This window comes from Myotis nattereri, assembly GCF_964212035.1.
Source record: "Myotis nattereri genome assembly, chromosome: 8".
Classification (NCBI taxonomy): domain Eukaryota; kingdom Metazoa; phylum Chordata; class Mammalia; order Chiroptera; family Vespertilionidae; genus Myotis; species Myotis nattereri.
In genome coordinates, this window is record NC_138083.1 from 11,642,279 (window position 1) to 11,664,367 (window position 22,089).

The following is a 22,089-nucleotide window of genomic DNA, read 5'->3' on the forward strand; positions in this document are numbered from 1 at the left end:
AAGGTTGTCCCCTGCCAACCCCAACTCTTTAAAAAAAAATTTTTTTTTTCTTTCCACATAGAAAGGTATATTTTTTCAACTTCTTACTATTATCAAGAAGGGAGGCCAGACAGCATGGGGATTAGTGTGCCTGTTCTGGGCCTGGGCATCCTCGGTTCACATCTGGCTCTGCTACTTGCTTGCTGTGTGATCTTAGGCAAATTGCCTAACCTCTCTGTGCCTCCATTTTCGTATGTATGAAATGCTAATAACAGAGGGTTGTCACAGGGTTAAATGAGTTGGTACATGTGGAGTAATTATAACAGCACCAGGTATATCATGAGCCGATAAACATTGGCTACTTATGTTTAATTATAAATCGTGTTGCGATTAATCTTCTTATACTTTGAAGATTAATTAATCTTTTTGACACAAATCTCCATGTGCATCTTGTTTATTTATGGTTTATTCCTAGCAGTGGAATGCTGGAGAGTCATTTTGAGGATTTTAAATGCAGATTGCTAAGCTACCTTCCAGAAATGTACAAATTGAAACTTCCACCAATACCACATCAGAACTGGTTTCCCCCGCTTCCCAGAAGTGCCATTTTAAAAAATTAAAACAATTCACTGAATTGGTACTTCTTTTTATTTTGCATCCTTTGCTCTGAGAGGTTTAATGTTTCTGTTTATTGACCGTGTTGTAGTCTTTCTTGCGTACATGGTCTGGTAATGTGTTTTCCCATGAGGGCGAGGCAAAGAGAAAATGATGGGAAGCAGGAGAAGTATCAGGTTATGCAATTATTGGGTAGTTGTGGATGATAGACCTAGTTCTTTTCTTCTAGGACATGATTTCTGTAGGTTAATTCCAAGAGGTGTTGGTGCTTGTTTCTTGGTTTATTGCCTTTAGGATGATGCAGAGAATGTAGCAGGCAGGTTGTTCTGTTGTGGGCTTGTGCACTGCCCAGGGCACCTCCTCTGGGGGCTGCCCTTCAGCCTGGATGCATCATGGATCTGTGGATCATGAAGACACCTGCTGGCAGAGAAAGCAGAGTGTCTGGGGGAGGTGAGCTTCTTCCCTCTTCCCACAAAGCTTCCTCTTGAGGACGGGCCCTGAGGGCGGGTGGGTGTGGGAGTGGATTAGAAGGCCCGTGATCGGTCAGTGGTGGTGTAGTGAGGGGTTAGGAACGCAGACATTGAAATGGAAGCATTGCTTTCTAGTATGTGTTTGTTCAACACCATATTTATTCCCCTTTCATTGGGCATTAGGCTGCTTCCAACTCTGTGCTCTTATAGGTAGCTCAGTGCTGAGCATCTTCTGCATTCGTTTTGTCAGTTAGATAGGAACTCGCTCTTTAGCCAGTCTGCTTGTGTTCAAAACCCAGCCCCACTACCTTCTAGCTGTGTGACCTTGGGCAAGTTACTTATCCTCTCTGGGCAACAATGTCCTCATCTGTACAATGAGGATGGTGACAGTCCTACCTGATCGGGTGGTCCAGAAATTAGGAGTTCGTCATGTTTGTGCTTATAAAAGGCTTGGGATATAGAAAGTGCATGGTATGTTAGCTAATGCTCTTTCCTATATGTGGGATAGTGGATTCAAGAGGGCATGCACTTTTTAAGTGTCCTGGGGGACGCTTGTTTTCCAGGTGGTGGGAAAATGTAAAATGTGTTCTATAGCAACAATTTGTAAGGCTCTGCTGGGTCAGAGGGCAAGCCAGTTTGCCGAAGTAGAGGCCGTTTAACATGGGGAACTGCTTTGATCCGCGGGCAGAGGCCAGACACAGAGCTCTTCCAACGCCAGGTACAGACATAAGCTTGCTTTGATCTGCAGCTGGGTAAAGTAATAGGGAGCCATGCTGGGTTCTTGAGCAGGAGAGTGCTATGAGGTTCGCCTCTTCGGTTCTGATGCATCTCCTGTAGCAGGCGCCATCCTGTTGGCCTTCTGCTGACTCTCACAAGAAGTGTATGGCTTCAAAATGCCTTACTGGCGGAGGGAAAATGCTAATAACATACAGATGTCTTGTTATTGGTGTCCAGGTTGGTAGTTCCTGGGGGGCGGGGGGCGGGGAGGGGCAGTGGAACCCGGTAGGGATGATGCGGATGCCAGGTCCTGCAAGTTCCCCACGGAGTTAGGGGCCAGCCAGCTTTCAGTTGTCCAGGAGCTCATGAGTGAGAGTGAGTGAATGAATGGCATTTACTCTCAGGCTTTTCTTCTCTTGGCCTGGAGGAAATTTCACAGTTTACCTCTTAAAGGGAGGAAAAACTCAGAGCCCGCTGCATGTTATGAGAAGAGTAATAGTAACAGCTCCCTTTGAGTCCGTCTGTGGGCGGGCCCTTCGCCTGCCACTCTCCCCAGGTTGTCCTCTCTAACCCAGCACCCGTGGGAGGCAGACGGCAGAGAAGTCAGGGCATTCACCTGAGATCATACCCAACATTGTCCAGTTTTTCTACCTTCCTGGGCCTCAATGTCTGTCTCTGTAAAATGAGGTAGTAACAGTCCCTTCCTCCTGGAGTTAATTGCAGAAATGAACAACGTGAGCTCAGTGCATAGGGAGTGCTCATTGAATGTCTGCTGTTCTATTATGGTCTGTCCGGTGTTATCATAGCTCAGGCCATACAGGGTTTATTCGACACACACTGCCCTCAGCGTTGGCCTTGGGTGGGCAGCTGTGGGGGGCTGCAGGCTGTGGTGGTTACAGGCACAGACTCTGAGGTCAGACGGCCTAGTTCAAATCCATGATCTGAATTTAGTAGCTTTGGCATCCCGGGTAAGTCACTTCACCTCTCTGAGCCAGTATTTCCTCTTTTGTAAAATACAGATGATTTACTTCTCTTGAGAGATGAGGGGATTAAGTGAGATCATAGAGCTTGGCACATTGTAGATGCTCATTAAATGTTAGCTTCTATTATTATCATTACATTTAGTTGATGGAAGGGCAAAAGGTAAGATTTTAGCTCATGGAACTGAGAGACATTGAAAAACCATCATAAGTAATAATAAACTATGTGCCAGGCCTTGTCCTAAGCATTTTATATATATTAACGGATCTGATTCCTCATGACAGTCCTACAAGGTAACCACTGCTCTCCCAATTTTACTGATGAGAAGCTGAGCACAGAGAGGCTAGGTAACTTAGTGAAGATCACACAGCTGGTTAATGGCAGGGTTGGGTTTGGCCCTAGCCAGCCTGGCTCCAGAGTCTGTACCATAACTGTTAGCTGTTCTGCTCTGAAAAAACTTAGAACCAGGTTAATCTGGCTGAAGACCTTCTTCTAGCTTCTCTGAGCCGCGGACTTGGGCCATTTGGTGGTGAAATCAAGCACTGACTTCTGCAGTGGGTCTCTGGGGTTGAGAGGATGCAGTTTGTGAAAGTCTAACTAAAGAATCCTGGATGCATGTGGTTCCTGGACTGGTGCCAGCAGACCCCGGGAGTGTCTGAGACACCCCCCTCCGCCTCTCCCCCTAGGAGTGGTGGGCTTCCCTGGTGGGATGTCTGGCTCCTGGTGGCTGTGACAGACAGGGGGCTCGCCTTGTGTCTGCAGGGACCTGATTCTGCTCTTTTGACCCCAAGAACTCGCCTCCCAGCCCAGGGCTGCCTTCTGCAGGGGGAATCCCTGTTGCTCAACTTCTTTTTTCCAAAACGCATCCCCGTTCCCATCTCCATGGACAGCTTGGCCGGCGAAGGCGCTGCGGGGCGGGGTGGAGTGGAACAGCCAAACTTTTCCAAGGAAGGGGAACCCCAGCTGGTTCTCACATTAAGGAAAGGTGACAGCCTCCTGGGCTAATCTTAGCCCCCACGTTGGGTCATCGGCACCACCGGCTCCAGCGTTCTTTTTATAGCCGCGGCTGAAATGGAATTGGTGGTTTCCACTCCAGCACGATGACAAATTGGAGAGCGGTGGAAAGACAGGAGAGGGGCAGCATGGGGCTCCTTAAGTTGGAAGAGCTTGGTGTTTTGGAAAAAGGCCTCTTATTTATAGCAGCACGATTAGTATTATGATTAATATTTTATTACTAATTTTAATTATTTTCAGGGCTTCTCGGAGCCTGGCCCTCACCCATCACCTCCGATTTCAGCTTTTTCGACCTCCTCCTTGCTTGCTTGGCTGCCGCGGTGCTGGCTTCATTCTGTCCCCACACAGCCCAAGCTCGTTTCTGCCTCAGAACCTTTGCTTTTGCTCGCTCTTCTTAGAATGCCCTGCCATCATTTCTTTATGAAGCTCGCCCTCCTCTTCCTTCAAGCCTCCGCCCCTCCTTGCCCATCTGCTCTGAAGCCGGTCACCCTCCCCTCCCACCTGTCAGCTCCTGTCCCATTGTCCTGTTCTGTTTTCTCGGTGGCACTTAGCACTACTGAAACGACCTTGTCGATTCGTTCACTCATTTGTTATCTGGTCTCCCTCGCTAGACTCTTAGTTCCTTGAGGGCAGGGACTTGGTGTTTGCAACTGTGTCTGCAGCATAATCCCCGGCACACAGTAGGTGCTCACACATATTGCTGAGTGAATGCGTCACTTCTTTTCACTGTCACACCAGCCCTGAGAGGTGGGTGGCATTATCCCCATTTTACAGATGACATAACTGAGGCTCGTAGAGGTCAGGTCACGGGGCCCCAGCTCAGCCCACAGCTGGAGACAGAGCTGGGATCCTAAGCAACATTTATCATCCACCCCTGAGCAGTCTTTCTAATCACATCCCAGAGGACAAGAGAAATCAGACAGAACCACCAGTATTTCCCATTTACCATTCTCACCGCTGGCTGAAAAGCCTTTCTATATTCTCTGAAATTTAAAAAACGTGTGACCTTTCGGGCGAAGTTCACGCCAGGAGTCCAGGCTGTCCCTGACTTCAGCAGGTCACCCTGGCCCCCGGCCACCCAGGCCCCAGGCGGAGTCGGGGGTCCCAGCAAAACATTGCAAAACAGGAAAAAATCTAGGGACACAAAAATAAAAGTGATGTGGCAGCGGAAATGGGGTTGCCATGGCTTTGGGTGACTCCCCGCGCCTGGGTGGGATCCAATGTTTTGGAAGCTTCCTCCACATGACACAGAGTTTTGGAATTTTTCAGCTGGTAAATCTTCCTTAATTCGGGCCCCCTGCCCCCGCCAAGTAGCTCCCTGGCTCTCTCTCCTGCGGGGGTGTAGGTTGGAAACGTGCCTGCTTCGGCTTACTCAGCTTTGAAACTTAAATTGTTTGAAGAGAACTTGTGTTTTGTTTTGCTGGACGCCGTTCTTGGAACAGGCGGATGGCGGAGGCTCCCATCACCTGTTGAGAGGGCAAGTTGATTTTTTAGCGAGGAGGCGTGGGTGGTGGAATCCCTCGTTCCCACTGAGTCATCGCATCCTAAGATGAGTCATTTTATTACTTGGAGGTTCCCAAAGGTTGTATTTTGAGCTTCGTTTAATAAATAGAAATGCGTTTGCTTAAAATAAATTTCTTTTTTTTTGCTAGATTAAGGATTTTTTTCCACGAATTAGTGTCCTGGAAAAATTGGAACCACCTTAGAGAAGGCACCCCCTCCTTCCACCTGTGCGGCTCTGTGGGCTCGCCCCAGCGGCATTTTCTGAAACAATAGACTGGGGATTGGGTTTCCCTCTGGGAAAGGTCCGACCCAGGCTGGGCCGGGGCATGACTAAGGCTCGCAGACCTTTGCCCTGGGTGACTCACGTCTACAGCGTCATTGCTCCCCCCTCTCCCCCCGCTGGAGCCCACCACGTACAGCTGGCTGGGCTGCGCAGCTCTCCTCCGCAGGCAGCGGCCAGGTCACTGCTGAAGCCCCACGGGGGACAGAGAAAACGGTCTCATTTTCAGAGAGCTGAAAATCTGCCCAAACTCCAGTCCATTGCCTGTGAGAACAGACTTCTGAGTGAGAGAATCCTGCAGTTCATTCTGTTTGGATGCCTTTGGAAGAGAACACGGGGAAATGAGCCCCCCTGGGTCCCAGCCTTTCCACTGGCCATTGTGTCATTTGCAGTTAGCAGGTTGGAATCCCCCACCCCCATCCCCCCAACAAATCATAATATCCATGAATCGTTTCACACCCTTTTCTATTACTGGTTCTATATTTCTGAGACTGTATATTTAAGGTGTAAGCAAGCTGGACTTGGGCTCAGCGGCAGGCGTGGCTTGAAGCCTGGATCAGCCTCCTGTTATGCGCTTTGGGACTCACGTTCCCCATCTCTAAAATGGGGTTGGTAGTATTCTAGGGATAAAAGAAGATCAGGGACCTGAAGGTGTCGAGCACATAGTAGGTGCTCAAAAAATGTCAGCGGGCTCTCCACACACCCCCTGGGAGCCCAGTTCCCTTGACACAGTATCAGGAAGGTGGGGTGCTGCTGGTTTCCTGTCTGGGAGAAGAGCTCTTCCAGGCACAGGTGAGTTCCTTCTCACCGTCACCCGAGCTGTGGGGCTCCGGCCGTCCTCGCCGGAGCTGGAGGGAGCTTGTCCGACGTCCTGCTCCCTGCCCCTCCTTTAGAGACAGGGGAAACGGGCTCACGGAGTGAGGTTGACCCACTTCCTGGAGCTGACAGAGCTGGTCAGTGGAGGACTGGGCTCCCAGAGGGACTGGCTGTGCGAAGAGGGTGTAGGTCATCTCTAGATGACAGCTCATCACCCAGAGGAGCGGCATGAAAGATGAGCTGACATCCGGCCTCTATGTAACATGACCAAGCGATGATGCCCTTTTAGCTTTGCTCTGCTCGCTCAGCCCCAGGGCTTCCATCGTCATTCCCCAGATAGTTACTGGACGCCTACTGTGTGCAGGTGCTGTGCCAGGCCCTGGGGATGCGTGATGGATGAGTCCCCTGTCCGCGGGAGGTGGACAGTCGCAAACTGGTTTGTAATAGGTCACTTGGAGGTGGGGACGGTGCTGTGAAGACAGTGAAACCGGGTCGTAGGGGGAAAACAGGACATGCAGTTACATTCAAATCTCAGACGAACAGTGAGTTCCTCTAGTATGAGTATGCCCCGTGCAGCGACACAGAGCTTGGCATATACCCGCAGTAGAAAAGTATGCGTTGTATTCTGAAATTCAGTACTGGATGTCTTGTATTTTTGTTTGTTAAATGTGACACCTCTGTAGAGAGTGGTCAGGGGGCTTCCCTGAGGAGGTGGCGTTGAACAGAGACTTCAAGGCAGGGAAGAGGGAGTTGGTGGACTGTAGGAAGAATGTCACAGGCAGAAGGAACCACCCAGTGCCTAAGCCCCAAGGAGGGGGTGAGCTTGGAGCATTTGAGGAACCGAAAGCAGGCCAAGGTGGCTGGTGGGTGTGAGGTCGCTGGAGGATCGGATCATGCCGGGGCCTAGGGGCATGGCGAGGAGCTTGGATTTTATTCCAAAAGCAATAAGCAGGGAAGTGATGTGATCTAATTTATACTTTAAAGATTGTTCTTGTAATCTAGATAAGGAATGGACTTGCCGGGCGGGGGGTCGGTCAGGGGAAGACAAGTGGAAGCTGGGAGGTGAGTGAGCAGCCCCTGCAGTTGTCCCAATCCCCCATCTGCTCGGCTCATTAAGCCCGTGTGTCCAGGGAGTACACGCTTTTCTGCTCGTGAGCAATGTAACGCAGACCAAAATGTCTCCCACTGCCGTCACTTAGCCAATTTTTAAAAGCCAGGACTGGGACGCATCACGCACGGTCTCCTAACCCAAGCTGATGTGTTGATCTCCTCCCTTTTGCCTGGAGCCAATGGCATGCTTGCGGCCCAAGTGAGAACCGACCTGCTTTCCTCCTCCTGAAGGGCCCCTTGTTCATCCTGTGAGCGCCCGCGTGGGCCCCTGGCTCATCGGGCCAATCGCTGAGCCTCCAGACCCCACGCCAACCCGCTGCTTCCTGACCCTCCGCTCCGACCTGGGGCTCCAGAGCCGTCTGCAAAGAGAAGTCACGAAACCGGCTGACATGCAGGGGCCCTGGGCCCACACGCGAGGCCTGTTCATCTGCACTGCAGCCGCGTGGCATCGAAGGCTAGGATGCTAATTGAGCCAGGCGTGCCACCCACCCCACTCTTTGCCTTGCAGACTTGCTAAGTCTTCTCTAGGCCCAGCCTCTTCTTTTGCCCAAAGAAGTTGGCTCTTTCCTCTTCCCCTCTGAGTAAGACTTGGAAGGACGTTTTCGTTTTCACGCTGGCTGCCAGTCCCTCTTAATTTAGGCCGGGGGAAGTTTGCCCGGACATCTGCTCGAGAGACCGAAGCCGTTTATTTCATCTCCGCCCAGAGCAGTAGATGCATACTTGATCTCCTCAGGCCTCTCTGTTCTGGGCCGGTTTCCGCGGAGGCTCAGACCCGGGTATGGGGCAGGAGGCGGGTTCATACAGAAAACTCGGGCTGAGTTGCGTTGGTTGCATGTGATTCCTTGTCGGCATCCACATTCCAGGCTCTTTCCTCTAAGTCAGTTCCCAAATGGATCCTTCAATGAGGGCTCGGTGATTTCTCTTTGTGGGGGCATCCTGAGATCAGTTTGTTTATGACAGTGTTTACTGAGCACCTATTATGTGCCAGCCACATAGCGCTGGGGGTAAAGCAAAGAGCGAGAGAGGTGCATGGTCCTGCTCTCAGGGAGCTTAGAGAGAGAGAGAGATAGAAACCCAGCAGTCAGGTAAAATGATGCCAGAGAGTGAGTGGCACAGAAAATGACAGGATTGGGGACAGGTCAGGGGGTCCTCCCTGAGCTGAACCTAAAGGATGGGAAGGAACTGGTCCTGGTGAGGGCTGGAGAAGAGCAAGCGTGGTTGGTGGAGGGGCAGAGAAGGCTAGTGTGGCTGGAGCTGAGTCGGGGAGGGAGACTGAGGAGGGGGACAGGGTCCCCTTCTCAGTCAAGGTGAGGAGCTTTGAGCCATGTTTCTTTTGCATTCCGGTGGACATGGGGCCTGCCTTTTTGTCCAGGGACCTTGAACTCAGGCATGCATATGTGGCTGGTATTGTGGCCCCAGCAGCCCACATAGGGCCTGCTGCGCAGTAGGAGCTTAATGAGTGCTGGTGGCCCAGGCCCGGCCTCCGTCTAAGATCGTGGCCCCAGAAAGGTACTGGGAAAGAGGCAAGTCAACTGGCAGTTGCAACATATCCCATATAATAAAAGGGTAATATGCAAATTGACCCTAACAGCAGAACGACTGGGAATGACTGGTCACTATGACACACACTGACCACCAGGAGTCTGCCAGAGGGCATCCTGAGGAAGAGCTGCCTGGCAGGCCCTGTTTGCCCTGGCTGGAGCCCAGCGAGGGGCGGTGGAAGGGAGGGGTTCTGAGTGGGTGGCTATGTAGGGGTGCCCCTCTGCAGGCCAGGCTGGGGTCCTTGGTTTGGGGGGCTGTGCAGCAAGATGGGACTATGTCCAAGGCAGAGGGGTTCTGATGTCCTGAAATCATGAGAATAACATCAGACACATCCTTAGCGAGGGAACCTGCAGAAACCTGGGCAGTCTTCTAAGCAAGGTTGCGGGCGGTGGCACCTTAAAGGCCCACTGAGGCAGGTGCATGGCTGTGGAGGTCAGGGCGGGGTGTCACGGTAAAGTGGGCATCACACACTGTCAGAAGAGGATGCCATGGTAAGTTCCCTGTGCGTGCCCAGAATGACCAGATTGTCGGAATTTTTTTTGTCCAAGAACAAAATCTGCATTTTTCAGTGAAGTCTCATTTTGAAATGGCAGCAGCTAATTAAAAAAACCTCTAAGCCACTTTACAGGCTGCAAAACAAGCCAGGCCTCTGGGGGTGAGGCCAGTTGGTTTTTTAAAAATTGTGGTAGCCCGACCAGCATGGCTCAGTGGTTGAGCCTCAACCTATGAACCACGAGGTCACAGTTTAATTCCTAGTCAGGACACATACCCAGGTTGTGGGCTCGAAGCAGCTGATCAATGATTCTCTCTCATCATTGATGTTTCTCTCTCTCCCTCTCCCTTCCTCTCTGAAATCAATAAAAATGTTGTTTTTTTAAAAAAATTGTGGTAAAATACACATAATACACTATTGATCATTTTAACCATTGATAAGTGTGTAGTTCAGGGGTATTAAGTACATTCACAACGTTGTGTAATCATCACCACTGTCTATGTTCAGAACATTTTCATTGTGTGAAACAGAAGCTCTGCACCCATTGAACAGGAACTCTCCCCCTGCCCCCCGCCAAGTCCCAGGTAGCCTGTATTCTTTCTGTGTCTGTGTATTGGTCCGTTCTGCGCACCTCATGTAAGTGGGACCGTGCATATCTGGCCTTTTGCGTCTGGCTTATTTCACTGAGCATAATGTTTCAAGGTCTATCCGTGCAGTAGCCCGTGTCAGAATTTCCTTCCCTTTTAAGGCTGAATAATATTCCATTGTACGGTGGACCACATCCTGTTTAACCATCCATCTGCCCATGGGCACCTGGCCCTTGGCACCCAGTGGGCCTCTGCTTTCTTGGCCGGTGCTCTCCTGCCCTGGCCACCGCTTACATGGTGACTCTGACTTCGGTGATTTTCATTGTCGTCGTGTCGGCAAATAGCTGAGCGCTGGGGCATGCAAAGAGGTAGACAACCTCTGAGGATGTTCCGGACAATGGGGAGACAGTGAGAGTGGTGGTGGGGTACCCAGGGTGCTCTTGAGCCCTGAGGGGACAAACGTGGTCTAACCTGAGACCACAGCTGGGTCTTCAAGGATGAGCCACTGAGATGCCTCCCACCTTTATTAACTTGGCAGAGGAATCTGAAGCCACGTAAGGGTGGTGGGATAAGGAGTGCTGGCTCTAAAGCCAGGCTGCCTGGGCTCCAATGGGGCTTCTCCACCCACTAGCTGTGTGTTCTGGGGCCAGTGCCTTGACCTCTCTGTGCCTGAGTATCCTCACCTGTCAGATGGTGGTGATGAACGGACCCGTGGCCTAGGGTTGTCATGTGGATTCACCAAGTCTGTACCTGCGAGGTGCTTTGAGTGATGCCACATGTGGCAAGCGCTGGTAGGCAACAGCTGTTATTTTGGGGGGAGGAGGGAGAATGGCGCCCGAAGAGGCTGGGACAGAGGCAGGCGCCAGGTTGGGTGGGGCCCCCACGGCCACTGGGGGAGCTTGCATGGTATCTGAAGGCACAGGGAAGGGCTTGAGGAGACGTGCATGCACCTTCATGATGGCCGTGACCCCGGAAAGATCCTGCCTATGTGGGCCCTCCCTCCAGCTTCCCAGGAAGCCACTCATTGTCTTTCTGCTCAATGGCCTGGAGCATCTCTCCCTGAAAGCATCTCCGTTACTGGATGTGCCTGTAGCTCCTTAGGACGGTGACAGCTGTCCACTGCATGCCTTGGGACAGCCCTCTTCCTTCTCAGGCCTCCCTTTCCCCATCCAATGGTGCTGGGCTGGTCATTTCTAAGGGAACCCTCAAGCAGCCGTGCACTAGAATCTATGACTGTTGGTGGGTGGAGTTTATTTACACACGCCCACCAGACAAGGAAGGAAGGGTGACATTTAGGGAGAAGGGCTCCCTCCCTTTTCTCTCGGGTCCGTAGACTCGGCATTTTCCAAATGCTTATTAGTTTGTAGAATTTGTTTCCCATTCTCGTAAACCCATTTAATAATCTTCAGAGCCAGTGTTCCACAAAACACCCTGGAAACACTGGTGGAAATGATTTGTTTGAGCCAAAAGCTGCCCAACGGCCAATGTAGGTGGTCAGTAAAAGAAATCTATTATTTGCAAATGCAGAGTTTTGTTTGGCCTGGCTTCTTGGCCCCAAAGTGGGGAGCTAGTGCTGTGCTTCAGGGAAGGCGTTTACTATTGAGCAGAGCCGCTCATCAGCTGCTGCAGGGAGCCGTGTGGGATCCAGGCTGACTGTTGACTGAACGGTGGAGGGTGGGATCCTTTGTTCCCATTCTCTCCGGTGACTCATAAGCCAGGACATCTTAGGACAGACGGTGTGAGCCACCTGTGTTCTCAGACAGCCAGGCAGGGATGTCTGGGACAGCCAGTGGTCTGCAGGGGGCATCTTGGACTTAGTCTTTGGTGGAACAAAGCATAGAGTAAAGTATAATGTGTAACAATACTACTTTTATTTTGAAAGAATAAAAGATATATATGCATTCAGATGTGGAGAAATAGATAATGGTGAGGGGATAGGCAGTTTTCCCCCCTTATTTTTTTATTGCCACCCAGTTTTCTTTCTTTTTCTAACATATTTTTTATTGATTTCAGAGAGAGTAAGGGAGAGGGAAAGAGAGAAACATCAGTGATGATAGAGAATTATTGATTGGCTGCCTCCTGCACATCCCCTACTGGGGATCAAGCCTGCAACCAGGGCATGTGCCCTTGATTGGAATCGAACCTGGGACCCTTCAATCTGCAGGCTGACACTCTATCCACTGAGCCAAACTGGCTAGGCTGTCGCCCAGTTTTCTATTGTCACCCTGGGTTTTCTTTGCAAAAAGAAAAATACATATATGACAAGAAAAATACATATGTGTACATCTATACATCCGTTCACAAACATACATGTACGCCATACTGAAATGATATCATACAAAAACCAAGATAAAGAGGCTTGGGTGAGTTTTTGCCTTTGGTTTCTAATAGTTCCTTCAGAGTCTGTCATCCTTGGATTTTTCCAGATGGGCAGCAGATCTGGGAGATGGAGGCCACCGTGGATAAAGACAAGAGCCAGCCTGTAAGCACCGGGCGAGAGGACCGAATGCCCTGACCGTGTCCTGCCCACCTCCCTCGGGTCCTCTTTCCTCCCTTTTCCTTTCCTGCACCAAAGTCCCAGGGCTTTGGACCTAACAGCCACGCAGTAGGTATTGAATTGACGAATTAACTAAACGTTCCATGAGCACCAGGCCGCTGATTTGTAACGGTGACATCTTACTGTTCTTCGATAGAGTAAGTGGCAGTTCTTTCTTTGCCGAGGCTGACAAGTCAAATTCCCCTTAAATAGCATTTCACCTGTAAACATATGGCACATGTCACGACTCCAGGGAGATGGGCTGGCTCCACGCGCTTGGGGCCTTGGATGGGAATTTAGATGTTGCCGCCGTGAAGTTAATGACAACCCCTTCCTTCCAGAACATGCTTTTTGTTGAGATCCCCGAGTACCGGAACAAGCACGTCCGCACGTCGGTGAAGGTGAACTTCTACGTCATCAACGGGAAGAGAAAACGAAGTCAGCCTCAGCACTTTACCTACCACCCAGGTGGGAGCCTCCCCTGCGGGGAGGCAGCGTGAGCGTGTGGGTGAGGACCCTGGTGTCTGCTGCCAGCTGGGGGGCCTCGGGCTGATGGTGCAACCAGCCCGGTTTCCTCACCTAGCAAACGGCGCCTTCCTTAGAGAGTTACAGGAGTCAGGTGCACAGGAAGTGCTCAGCACAGCAAACTGGCAGCAGCGATGTGAGCTGTTGGTGTTGTTAGTACATATTTCCCTTTGGGAGGGCGGGATGGGAGAGGCCTGTGAGGGCTTGCTCAGCACAAGGTTGAAAAGCTGGTGACTTCCTGTCCCTGCCATAGATTTGATCATGATAGGGGTAGAGGTGACTGTGCCCTAAAACCTATGGAATCTCTCGTTGACCCCACTGTGGGTGGTAACGCTGTGGCCAGGTGGAGCTCCTGGGTGGATAACCAGTCCAGGAGGTCTCATTCCCACAAAGTGGTCCCAGGAGGCGTGACAAGTGCCATTGTTCATTCATTCATTCATTCATTCGTCCAGAAAATATCTGAGAGCAGGTACTGTTCTGAGCTTGACACACAGCAGTGAACACACAGATAAAAAGCCTTGCCCTCGAGGAGCCGATGCCCTAACAGAGGGGATTTAGATGGAAGTGATATTGATATTATTGACACATCAGTTAGAAGGGGCCTGCAGAAACAGGCTCGAAGCTTTCCAAGGCTTGAGACAGGCCCCCTAGGCACCTTCCCAGAATGGGAAACCTATCATCTAGACCAGCGATCGCCAACCTTTCAGACCTCACGGACCACCAGTGTCTGTGGACCACTGGTTGGAGACCACTGATCTAGACTGTCACCCAGGGTGTAATTTCTGTTCTGTGACAGTTTCCCAGGGAGACTCTGGGTTGCTGGAAGCATGAACCCGAGGGCTGGTGCTGAGGGCTTGGCCTTGGACGGGGGCGGGGGGCTTTGGCGAGGTGCGTCCACGGGTTTGTGGGGCCTCAGCCCAGGACTGGCGTGACATGCCGTGAGTGGCGATGTCCTAATGGGACCTAGGATGGTGGAGATGGTCCCTGGGAGGGCTGGAGCCTGCATCACCACCATCCTGCTCACGTAGAGGTTTCCATTTACGTTTTATGAGCTCTCACCTCTCGTGTGTGGAGGTGAGGCCGCCCTGGGCCTGGTTGGCGTGCGCCTGTCTGAGCATGGTCCCAGTGAGAACTTGGTCCCCAGGCGGGCCACGATTGAGATGGTGGCCTTTGAATGGCATCTTGAGGAATGGTTTCTGTGGTTGGTGTCAGAGCTGTTTGCTTTAAGGGCTGAACCCCCTTGCCTCCTCCAACCCCCAACATGGGGGAGGGAGCCCCACTTTGATTACTGTCCTGTTACCAGTTCATTTACTCCAGTGCTAAGAAAGCTGATTCCTCAGCTCTGGGGCTGGATGTCGGAGAAGGACACATTCTGGTGACGCTTCTAGGTGGGGAGAGAGGGACAGTAACCACAGCACCACTATCAGCAGCAGCAATAACAATAACGATAGCAACAACAGCAGGCATGGAGCACTTACTGTATTCCAGTCCCTGTGCTGAGTACCTTGCACACACTGCTCATTTAATCCCCTCAGTAACCCCACCAGGTAAGTGCCTGTGGCTGCCAAGTAACAGATGGGGAAACTGAGGCCCAAGCCAGCAGGTCTCATTCCCCCAAAACACTGTTGAGCTAAGGAGGCCGACAGTCACCGTTTGGTCATTTCTTGTCCAGAAAATATCTGAGTGTCAGTTAAGTTCCAGGTAGTGTCTTAGGTGCTAGGGACCCAGCATTGAACAAAACAGACAACTCTCCTCTCCACCCGCCACCCGCCCCACCCCCCCCAAAAAAAAAATCTCCTTTTGAGGAGCTGACCGTCCAGTGGGGGTGTTCAGATAAGTAAGCACATCTACAGAACATGTCAGTATTCTGATGAGTGATGAGTATTATGAAGGACAGCGAGAAGGGAAGGGGCGGGAACTGGTAGGCAGAGGGAGAAGGGGCAGCATTCTTTTAAACCAAACATTCTCCTTTGAGCTCTGCTCCTGGGGAAAAAGGCTGCAGACATCCCAGGGTGAGCCCCCTGCTATTCACAGACCACCTTTCCACCAGTGGAAAGACCTGTGGTTCCAAATCATCGCCCGGGGTTAGTTTTCTGACCTAAGGCGGTTGTACAGGGAGCCTCTTGCCTGAGGCTAACAAATGTCAGAGCCCAACTATTTCACCCGCCCATTCGGACTCCCAAGGCCATGTGCCCGACCTCTGTGCACTGATCCTCTGTGCACACCTGCGGCTTACTAAGAATGGTGCACCCCGTGTGCTTTTCTCACAGTCCCAGCCATCAAGACAGAGCCCACGGATGAATATGACCCCACCTTGATCTGCAGTCCCGCCCACGGGGGCCTGGGGAGCCAGCCTTACTACCCACAGCACCCCAGGGTGGCCGAGTCCCCGTCCTGCCTCGTGGCCACCATGGCTCCCTGCCAGCAATTCCGCTCGGGGCTCTCATCCCCCGATGCCCGCTACCAGCAGCAGAACCCAGCGGCTGTCCTGTACCAACGGAGCAAGAGCCTGAGCCCCAGCCTGCTGGGCTACCAGCAGCCAGCCCTCATGGCCACACCCCTGTCCCTCGATGCCCACCGCTCTGTGCTGGTGCATGCCGGCTCCCAGGGCCAGAGCCCGGCCCTGCTGCACTCCTCTCCCGCCAACCAGCAGGCCTCGCCGGTGATCCACTACTCACCTACCAACCAGCAGCTGCGCTGCGGGAGCAACCAGGAGTTCCAGCACATCATGTACTGCGAGAATTTCGCACCCGGCACGGCCAGGCCCGGCCCACCCCCCGTCAGTCAAGGTCAGAGGCTGAGCCCGGGGTCCTACCCCACGGTCATTCAGCAGCAAAATGCCACAAGCCAAAGAGCCGCCAAAAACGGACCCCCGGTCAGTGACCAAAAGGAAGTATTACCTGCAGGAGTGACAATTAAACAGGAACAGAACTTGGATCAGACCTACTTGGATGACGGTAAGATGCTCGTTTTCCTTATTGCCCCTGAGGATGGTGCCCCGAGCGTCCCCCAGTTCACCTATGGCCTGAGTATCTTCCTTTACCCCTTGGGCCTGGTGTCCCTTCTGAAACTTAAGGGATTGGATAAGATGGCCCTTATGCCTCACCTAAGCCTCTGCATGAATCATTTCTAGCAGGACTTTCGGGGGGGGGGTGGTGTTAGGGGTTTTAGATCCCCCCCCACCCCCCAACCATCCTACGAGAAAGACCAAATGTTCTGGCTGCAGGAGTATCCCGGGGCCATGAACTGGGCCAGTTTAACTGCTTCCACTCACTTTCCATTTGCCAAATTTAGACCAAGGGTAGGAAACAGAAAGGAAGGAAAGCTAACCTCTTATTCCTGTAGAGGAAAAAACCCCGCTTTATAACCCTCTTTTGTGTATTTGGGGGGGGGGGCAGAGAAAAGAAAGGAGAAGTTCACTGACAAGTGGCCTTCAAGAGGAGGGAGCATGAATGGGGGGCTTGCGGGCAGGCCGCGGGCATCTGTGCCCCGTGCTGGTGGAACAGAGAAGCGCATTGATGGGAGGGGAGCAGTGCGCTTCCGTTGTGGTCGGGCCAAGGACAAGTGCAGAGGCGGCTTTGTATGAGCCTGTAGGTGCCCAAGCACATTGGCGGGGGCCCAGCTGGAGAGGATCGAGTTGGAGTGGCTGTGTACGTGCCACGGTCTGTGACACTCACCGGGGACCAGCCAGGTGCCCCTGAAGGACGGAGAGGGTGGGGCAGGCAGAGCAGCCTTCCCCTGGGGACCCCAGAAACGGGAAAACGGGTGGTTTGGGTTTCTTAATGGGAGAAGGAAAACCAGCCTCACACTTTAGAGATAGTAGCATCTGATACACCCCAAGACCTCAATTATTTAGGAAAATTGACTCTCAGAAACCAAGCCGAGGAGTAGGAAGTAAGGCAGGAAGCTCTAAGTGGCCGCGGGAGTCATCGTAGAGACCAGGCACAAAATATCAGACGCGTGAGTGCAGGAATTTTTGGGTGCTTACGAGAGACTGACTTTTACTTTATGCAAAGTTTTGGTGATCTGGGTTACCTGGGGTGGTTTCCATGCCTTCTCTCTAGTAAAACTACCCATCAAAAACTCCCCCCAGATGCTTCAAGCAAAGAGCTCTAGGGCCACTTAGAATGTGTAGGGCCGGTCTGCACCACGTGCTGACCTCCAGGTTTTGCTGCATTAATCATTGATCCGTCTAATCCGGAATAATCAAGCACAGGTTGAGTTAGGGGCACTGGGCTCGGTTTTGAAGGGCAGATCCACGTGCGATGCATTCTCGAACAGTGCACACCCAAGATGGCTAAGATAAACTCCTGGTTTATCTAATTTCAAAGGCGATCCTCATGTAGAAAGTGCAGATGATACAAACGCCCATGGTGAGCGGATAAGGGAAATGCGGCTGTAACCAGACCTCTCCCCACGTGCAGGTCGAGGGGGGGGGGGGATGTATCAGGGCTGAGGCGCTTTATAAATAAATGAGTGCCTGAACAGGGCGGGTAACTTTCCCCAGCTGACTCTGTCCGGCGTTGGCTCAGTGTCCGGACCGAGACGTGTGCCGACCCCTCCCACCCTGTCTGCCACCCCACATCACAGACAAAAAGTGAGCGGCTCGGGCAGGAGCAGGAGTGAGTCCGTCTGTCCCTGGCTCTCCGTGACCCACTGATATCCACGGGGCCTGAGGTGGTCAGAAGTCACCTTTGGGCGCCCATCAGAGCCTCAGACCACAGCGGAGCTCCCCGTTTTCCCAGAAGCCTATACTGTAGAGAAAGTGGCCGAGAAGGGACGCCTCCTCGGGCCTCCTAGGGGTCTTATGGACACAGGCAGGTTCAGAGTCACGGTGAGAGGGGGCTCTGGCAGGCCGGAGGCACGGTCCGCCCAAGCACGTCTCGGAGAGCTGAGTGTGGTGAAATCGCTTCCCCTGATGGAACCTTTGCCTGAGCACGTTCTGCACAGCCTGGCTCCGGGGGGGTTGGAGGAGGCATCCTCTGACACGAGGGTTCCACAGCTTTTTTATTTTTAATTTGAATTTTATAATTTAGTGACAGTTGACATTGGATATTGTTTTGTGTGAGGTTCAGGTGTACAGCATAGTGGTCAGACAGTCATGCGCTTTTCATAGTGATCTCCCCAATATTTCAAGTACCCCCAGGCACCATACACAATTATTACAGTACTAGAGGCCCTGCACACGAAAATTCACGCAAGGGTAGGCCTTTGCATCCCCGGCTGCCTCGCAGCCCTGGCTGCAGCCCCGGCCCCGCCCCCCACCTTGGCCTGGGGCTACCCACATACCCTGCCACACACCCCTGGTTCTCCAGAGCCCCCTGATCGATCACCCCGCCAGCTGATGGCCTGGGCCTCCCTCTTTGGGGCAATCGTGGAGCCTCCCCCCTATCAATCCACCCACCAATTGATGGCCTGGGCCTCCCTCTGCAGGGTGATCACGAGGTGATGGTGGCTCCCAACCAATCACATCACACCCACCTTGGCTGGTCTGGCTCCAGTGCGTGTCATAGCATGGTCATCCGGATGGTCGTTCTGTTGTTCGGCCATTTGGTCAATTTGCATGTTACACATTTATTGTTATAGATTGCTGACTGTATTCCCTATGCTGTACTTTAAAAGCTAAAAAAACGCATCCAAACCAAGTTTTAAAAAAACTCATACTGCGGGACTTGTCAGAGCCTTTACTGTGCTAGTGGAAGTTATAAATCTCTAAAGTACGGGGACGTGGCACTTTCCAGATGGTCGACCACAGAGAAGAGAGCATAGGACTCCAGGAGTCCTGCTCCCAGCATGCCGGACCCCGTGTGGATGGAGTCCTGGCGTTGTGCCCCACACAGGCCTGGGGCAGCCCCTCCCCCCACGTCTGGGAGAAAGGACCTGAAGGAACGTCAGAGTTTAACGCCCAGAATTGCCCAGCCCATATGCCATATGCAGGCTTCTCAGTTCTTGGGCTTCACATCCTCCAAAGGGCAGCAGTGTGGCTGCTGGTTAGATGTTCAGTGCGTGACCAGCATTGTCCCCAAGGCTCTGTCCACGCAGGACCCTCCATTGGGGGAGGGAGGGTTCCCATGAGGCTGGTTGTACCCAGGGGTAAGCCCTGTAGCCACCAGGCAGAGGTAGGTGCAGTCTTGTCTCCTAATTGCTGGACCATCAGATCCCTCTCACAGGCCTGGCAGCCGCGGAACATTCTCAGATCCCACTGCTGGCTGTGTGGGAGGGGACTCAGACGGCCCAGTTTGTTGTTTTGCGTTTATTGCTCACAGGTGAACTGAAATTCCTGGCTCATTTCTCTAGTCTGGTTGGGAGACAGCTAGGTTTTCCAGGTCCCTTTCTGTCCTTGTCATTGGTTGTTCCAAAGGGATCGTCCCCCAAAATACGTACCTGGCTGCCCCAGCTCCCGCACAACGCGCTTCCAGCTTGTCGGTAGTTCTCAGGGGCCGTTGCCTCAGGGTTTTGGCAGAATAGACTCTCCTTGGAAACTTGGTGAGAGCTGGGTTCATGTTTCGAGGGTCCAGGGATGGTTCCACAGATGGTAAAGGAAGGGGTCACCAGCGGACGGGGCCCACATGAAAACTGGTAACGTAGACGCTGCCCACGCCCCTGGCTGCGAGCCCAGGAAGCCCGGAGTTTGGTTATCTTTTCCTGGCCCTTTGCTCACGGTCCAGAGTCTGGGCCGGGTGTCCACCTGGCTGCCCTGTGTCCGTCTGCTTTTCATCTCTCTCTCCTCTCCCCGACTGCATTCCTGCGCACAGACGCTGTCTGTCTGGGCTCCGCTTTTTCTTGGAACTCCAAAATGCCACTTCTACTTTCTGCACTCCCAGGGCCGGAGGCGTTTTCAAGAACTAGTAAAATAAGTGATATTCCAGGGTAGCATGGGTGCTCTCTCCCTCTCTCCTCTGCTCCTCTGCCCACTCCAACTCAGGCACCTTTGCTTGGTTCTGGAATGTGTGTTCCGTGCACACACTCGCTCTTTTCCCTGCTCTCATTCCTTCTGGAGGGAGTGCCTTCTTCTCAATGTAGCTGCTGGTTGCACCTGGGGAACACCAACAGCTCCTAGCCGTCACAGGATCCTGTGAATAGCTTCTTTCCTCAGCCCCTTCCTCCCTCCATCCCCTCCCTGTCCTTAACCCCATCTCCTACCCCCTGCATCTCCCCCACACATATTTAGCTACTGGCTGCCTTCTCTGTGCCCTGCACTGTTCTGGAACTCAGGGATGCAATGGTGAACAAGTCAAGGGAAATTCTTGCTCTCACGGGGTATTTTTGTTTTTGTTTTTGGTAGAGCATGTAAGGTGGTAACGAAGCATATTTCAGATGGCGATAGAAGTCGTGAGGGAAATTACGCAAGGCTAGCAGCTAGAGTGTGGCTGGATAGGGTGGTGCTGGCCCCTCAGACCAAGTGCACAGCAAGGCCACTCTGAGGAGGTGTGCTTGGGGAAGATCGGATGGAAGGGTGTTTTAGGGAGAGGGAACAGCCGCGGGGGAGGCTAGGAGGTCAGAGGAGTGTGCTAGCGTTGGCGGGTTTTGGCTGCAGCACCATGTGATTTGATTTACCCTTTGTAAAGATTGCTCTGGCTGCATTTGGAAAATGGTCTCTAGGGAGGCAAGACTTGGGAAAGAAGGGATTTATTTCATTCTAAACTAAGCCAGGTGGGCAGCTTAGTCCTGCCCGGGACTGTGCTGGAGGGCGGTGCATTCTACAAGGGGTGGCGCACCCTTTCACTAGCGTGGCCATTCCAGATGTCACTGCAGTTGCCACCATGGGTCCACCCACAGGGAGTTCTTGCCACTGCTGTCGCCCAGAACTAAGGGCAGCTGTGCCGTTGACTGCCCAGGTGCCCCGATGGAGCAGGTAGGAGGGTTTGTGCTGTGCAGGGCCCTGGGGGACAGGGACCCAGTGGGACTCCTGGTGGTGCTGCTGGTGCCACACCCTGTAAAGAAGCAGGGTTCTCAGGCTATCAGGCCATCTCACCACAGGCCCTGGAGTAGCGAGCTCACACCAGAAGCCTCGAGACAGACACGGACAAGGGGATGGGGTGAGGCCTGGGACTCAAAGGACACCCTCAGTTCCTTCCTGGAAATGTCTTGGGGAGAAGGATGTGGTCTCAGTGACAGCCTGAGCCTCTGCCAGTGACGTGTAAGCATGGCAGAGGGAGTGTGTGTGTGTGTGTGTGTGTGTGTGTGTGTTTATATGCATAGGAAGAGCAAATACCTGTCTATGTTTTTTTAAAAAATCTTCTCAGTTCCTTATATGAACTTCTTAAAAATTAGTCACTGAACTACATTGAACAAATTTGAATATTTTCTCTATATTTAAATATTAAAATATATGCATATTCAGAAATCAATAGGATACTCTGAATTTCACCAGGTGGGCGACCACATAATTACCCCCCGGACCACATATGACGTAGAATTTTGTTAGCACCAAGAAGTCCCCCCTGCCCTTAGATCCCCTTTGCCCCCCTCACGGACGAGGCCACATCCTGCCTGCTCACCCCCAAGAGTCTCTTTGCCTTCGTGCACACACAGAGGTCATGCAGGAAGCTCCTCCATCCACCACGAGCTGTGTGACCCGGCGACATTGTCAGGCGTCATTGAGGTTCATCCATTTCATTGTCGTGGATTATTCCATTGAGGGAACACCCTACAATCTCCACATTCATTCCTGTTAATGGACAGTTGGGTTGTTTCCAGTTTTATGAATAAAACTTCTGTGAGTACCGTGAACTCTTCCTTTGGTGCCCACACGGAAGGCCAGGCGTCATTGTGCCGGCGAGTGTACCCACGGTAGTGCCTGGGAGTTGTGCCACGTGGTTTTAAGTGTAGTTCATTTTATATCTTCTGACCGTGGGACCTGCCCTCATGTCTGAGGAACGTGCCTCATTACAGGGATCCGGGCAACAGACTCGGGGGGC

At 52.4% G+C, this 22,089-nt stretch overlaps 1 protein-coding gene across 4 annotated transcripts in view; it reads left to right on the forward strand.

The window, feature by feature from the left end:
* Positions 1-22,089, forward strand: part of NFATC2 (nuclear factor of activated T cells 2) — a gene marked incomplete at both ends in the record, with an annotated part of 147,524 nt that overhangs the window by 95,298 nt on the left and 30,137 nt on the right. For all 4 annotated transcript variants that reach the window (XM_081097128.1, XM_081097129.1, XM_081097126.1 and 1 more), the window contains 3 exons: positions 12,534-12,589; positions 12,985-13,111; positions 15,439-16,125. In XM_081097128.1, the coding sequence (XP_080953254.1) occupies positions 12,534-12,589; positions 12,985-13,111; positions 15,439-16,125 (870 nt within the window). The remainder of the gene's footprint in view (positions 1-12,533; positions 12,590-12,984; positions 13,112-15,438; positions 16,126-22,089) is intronic.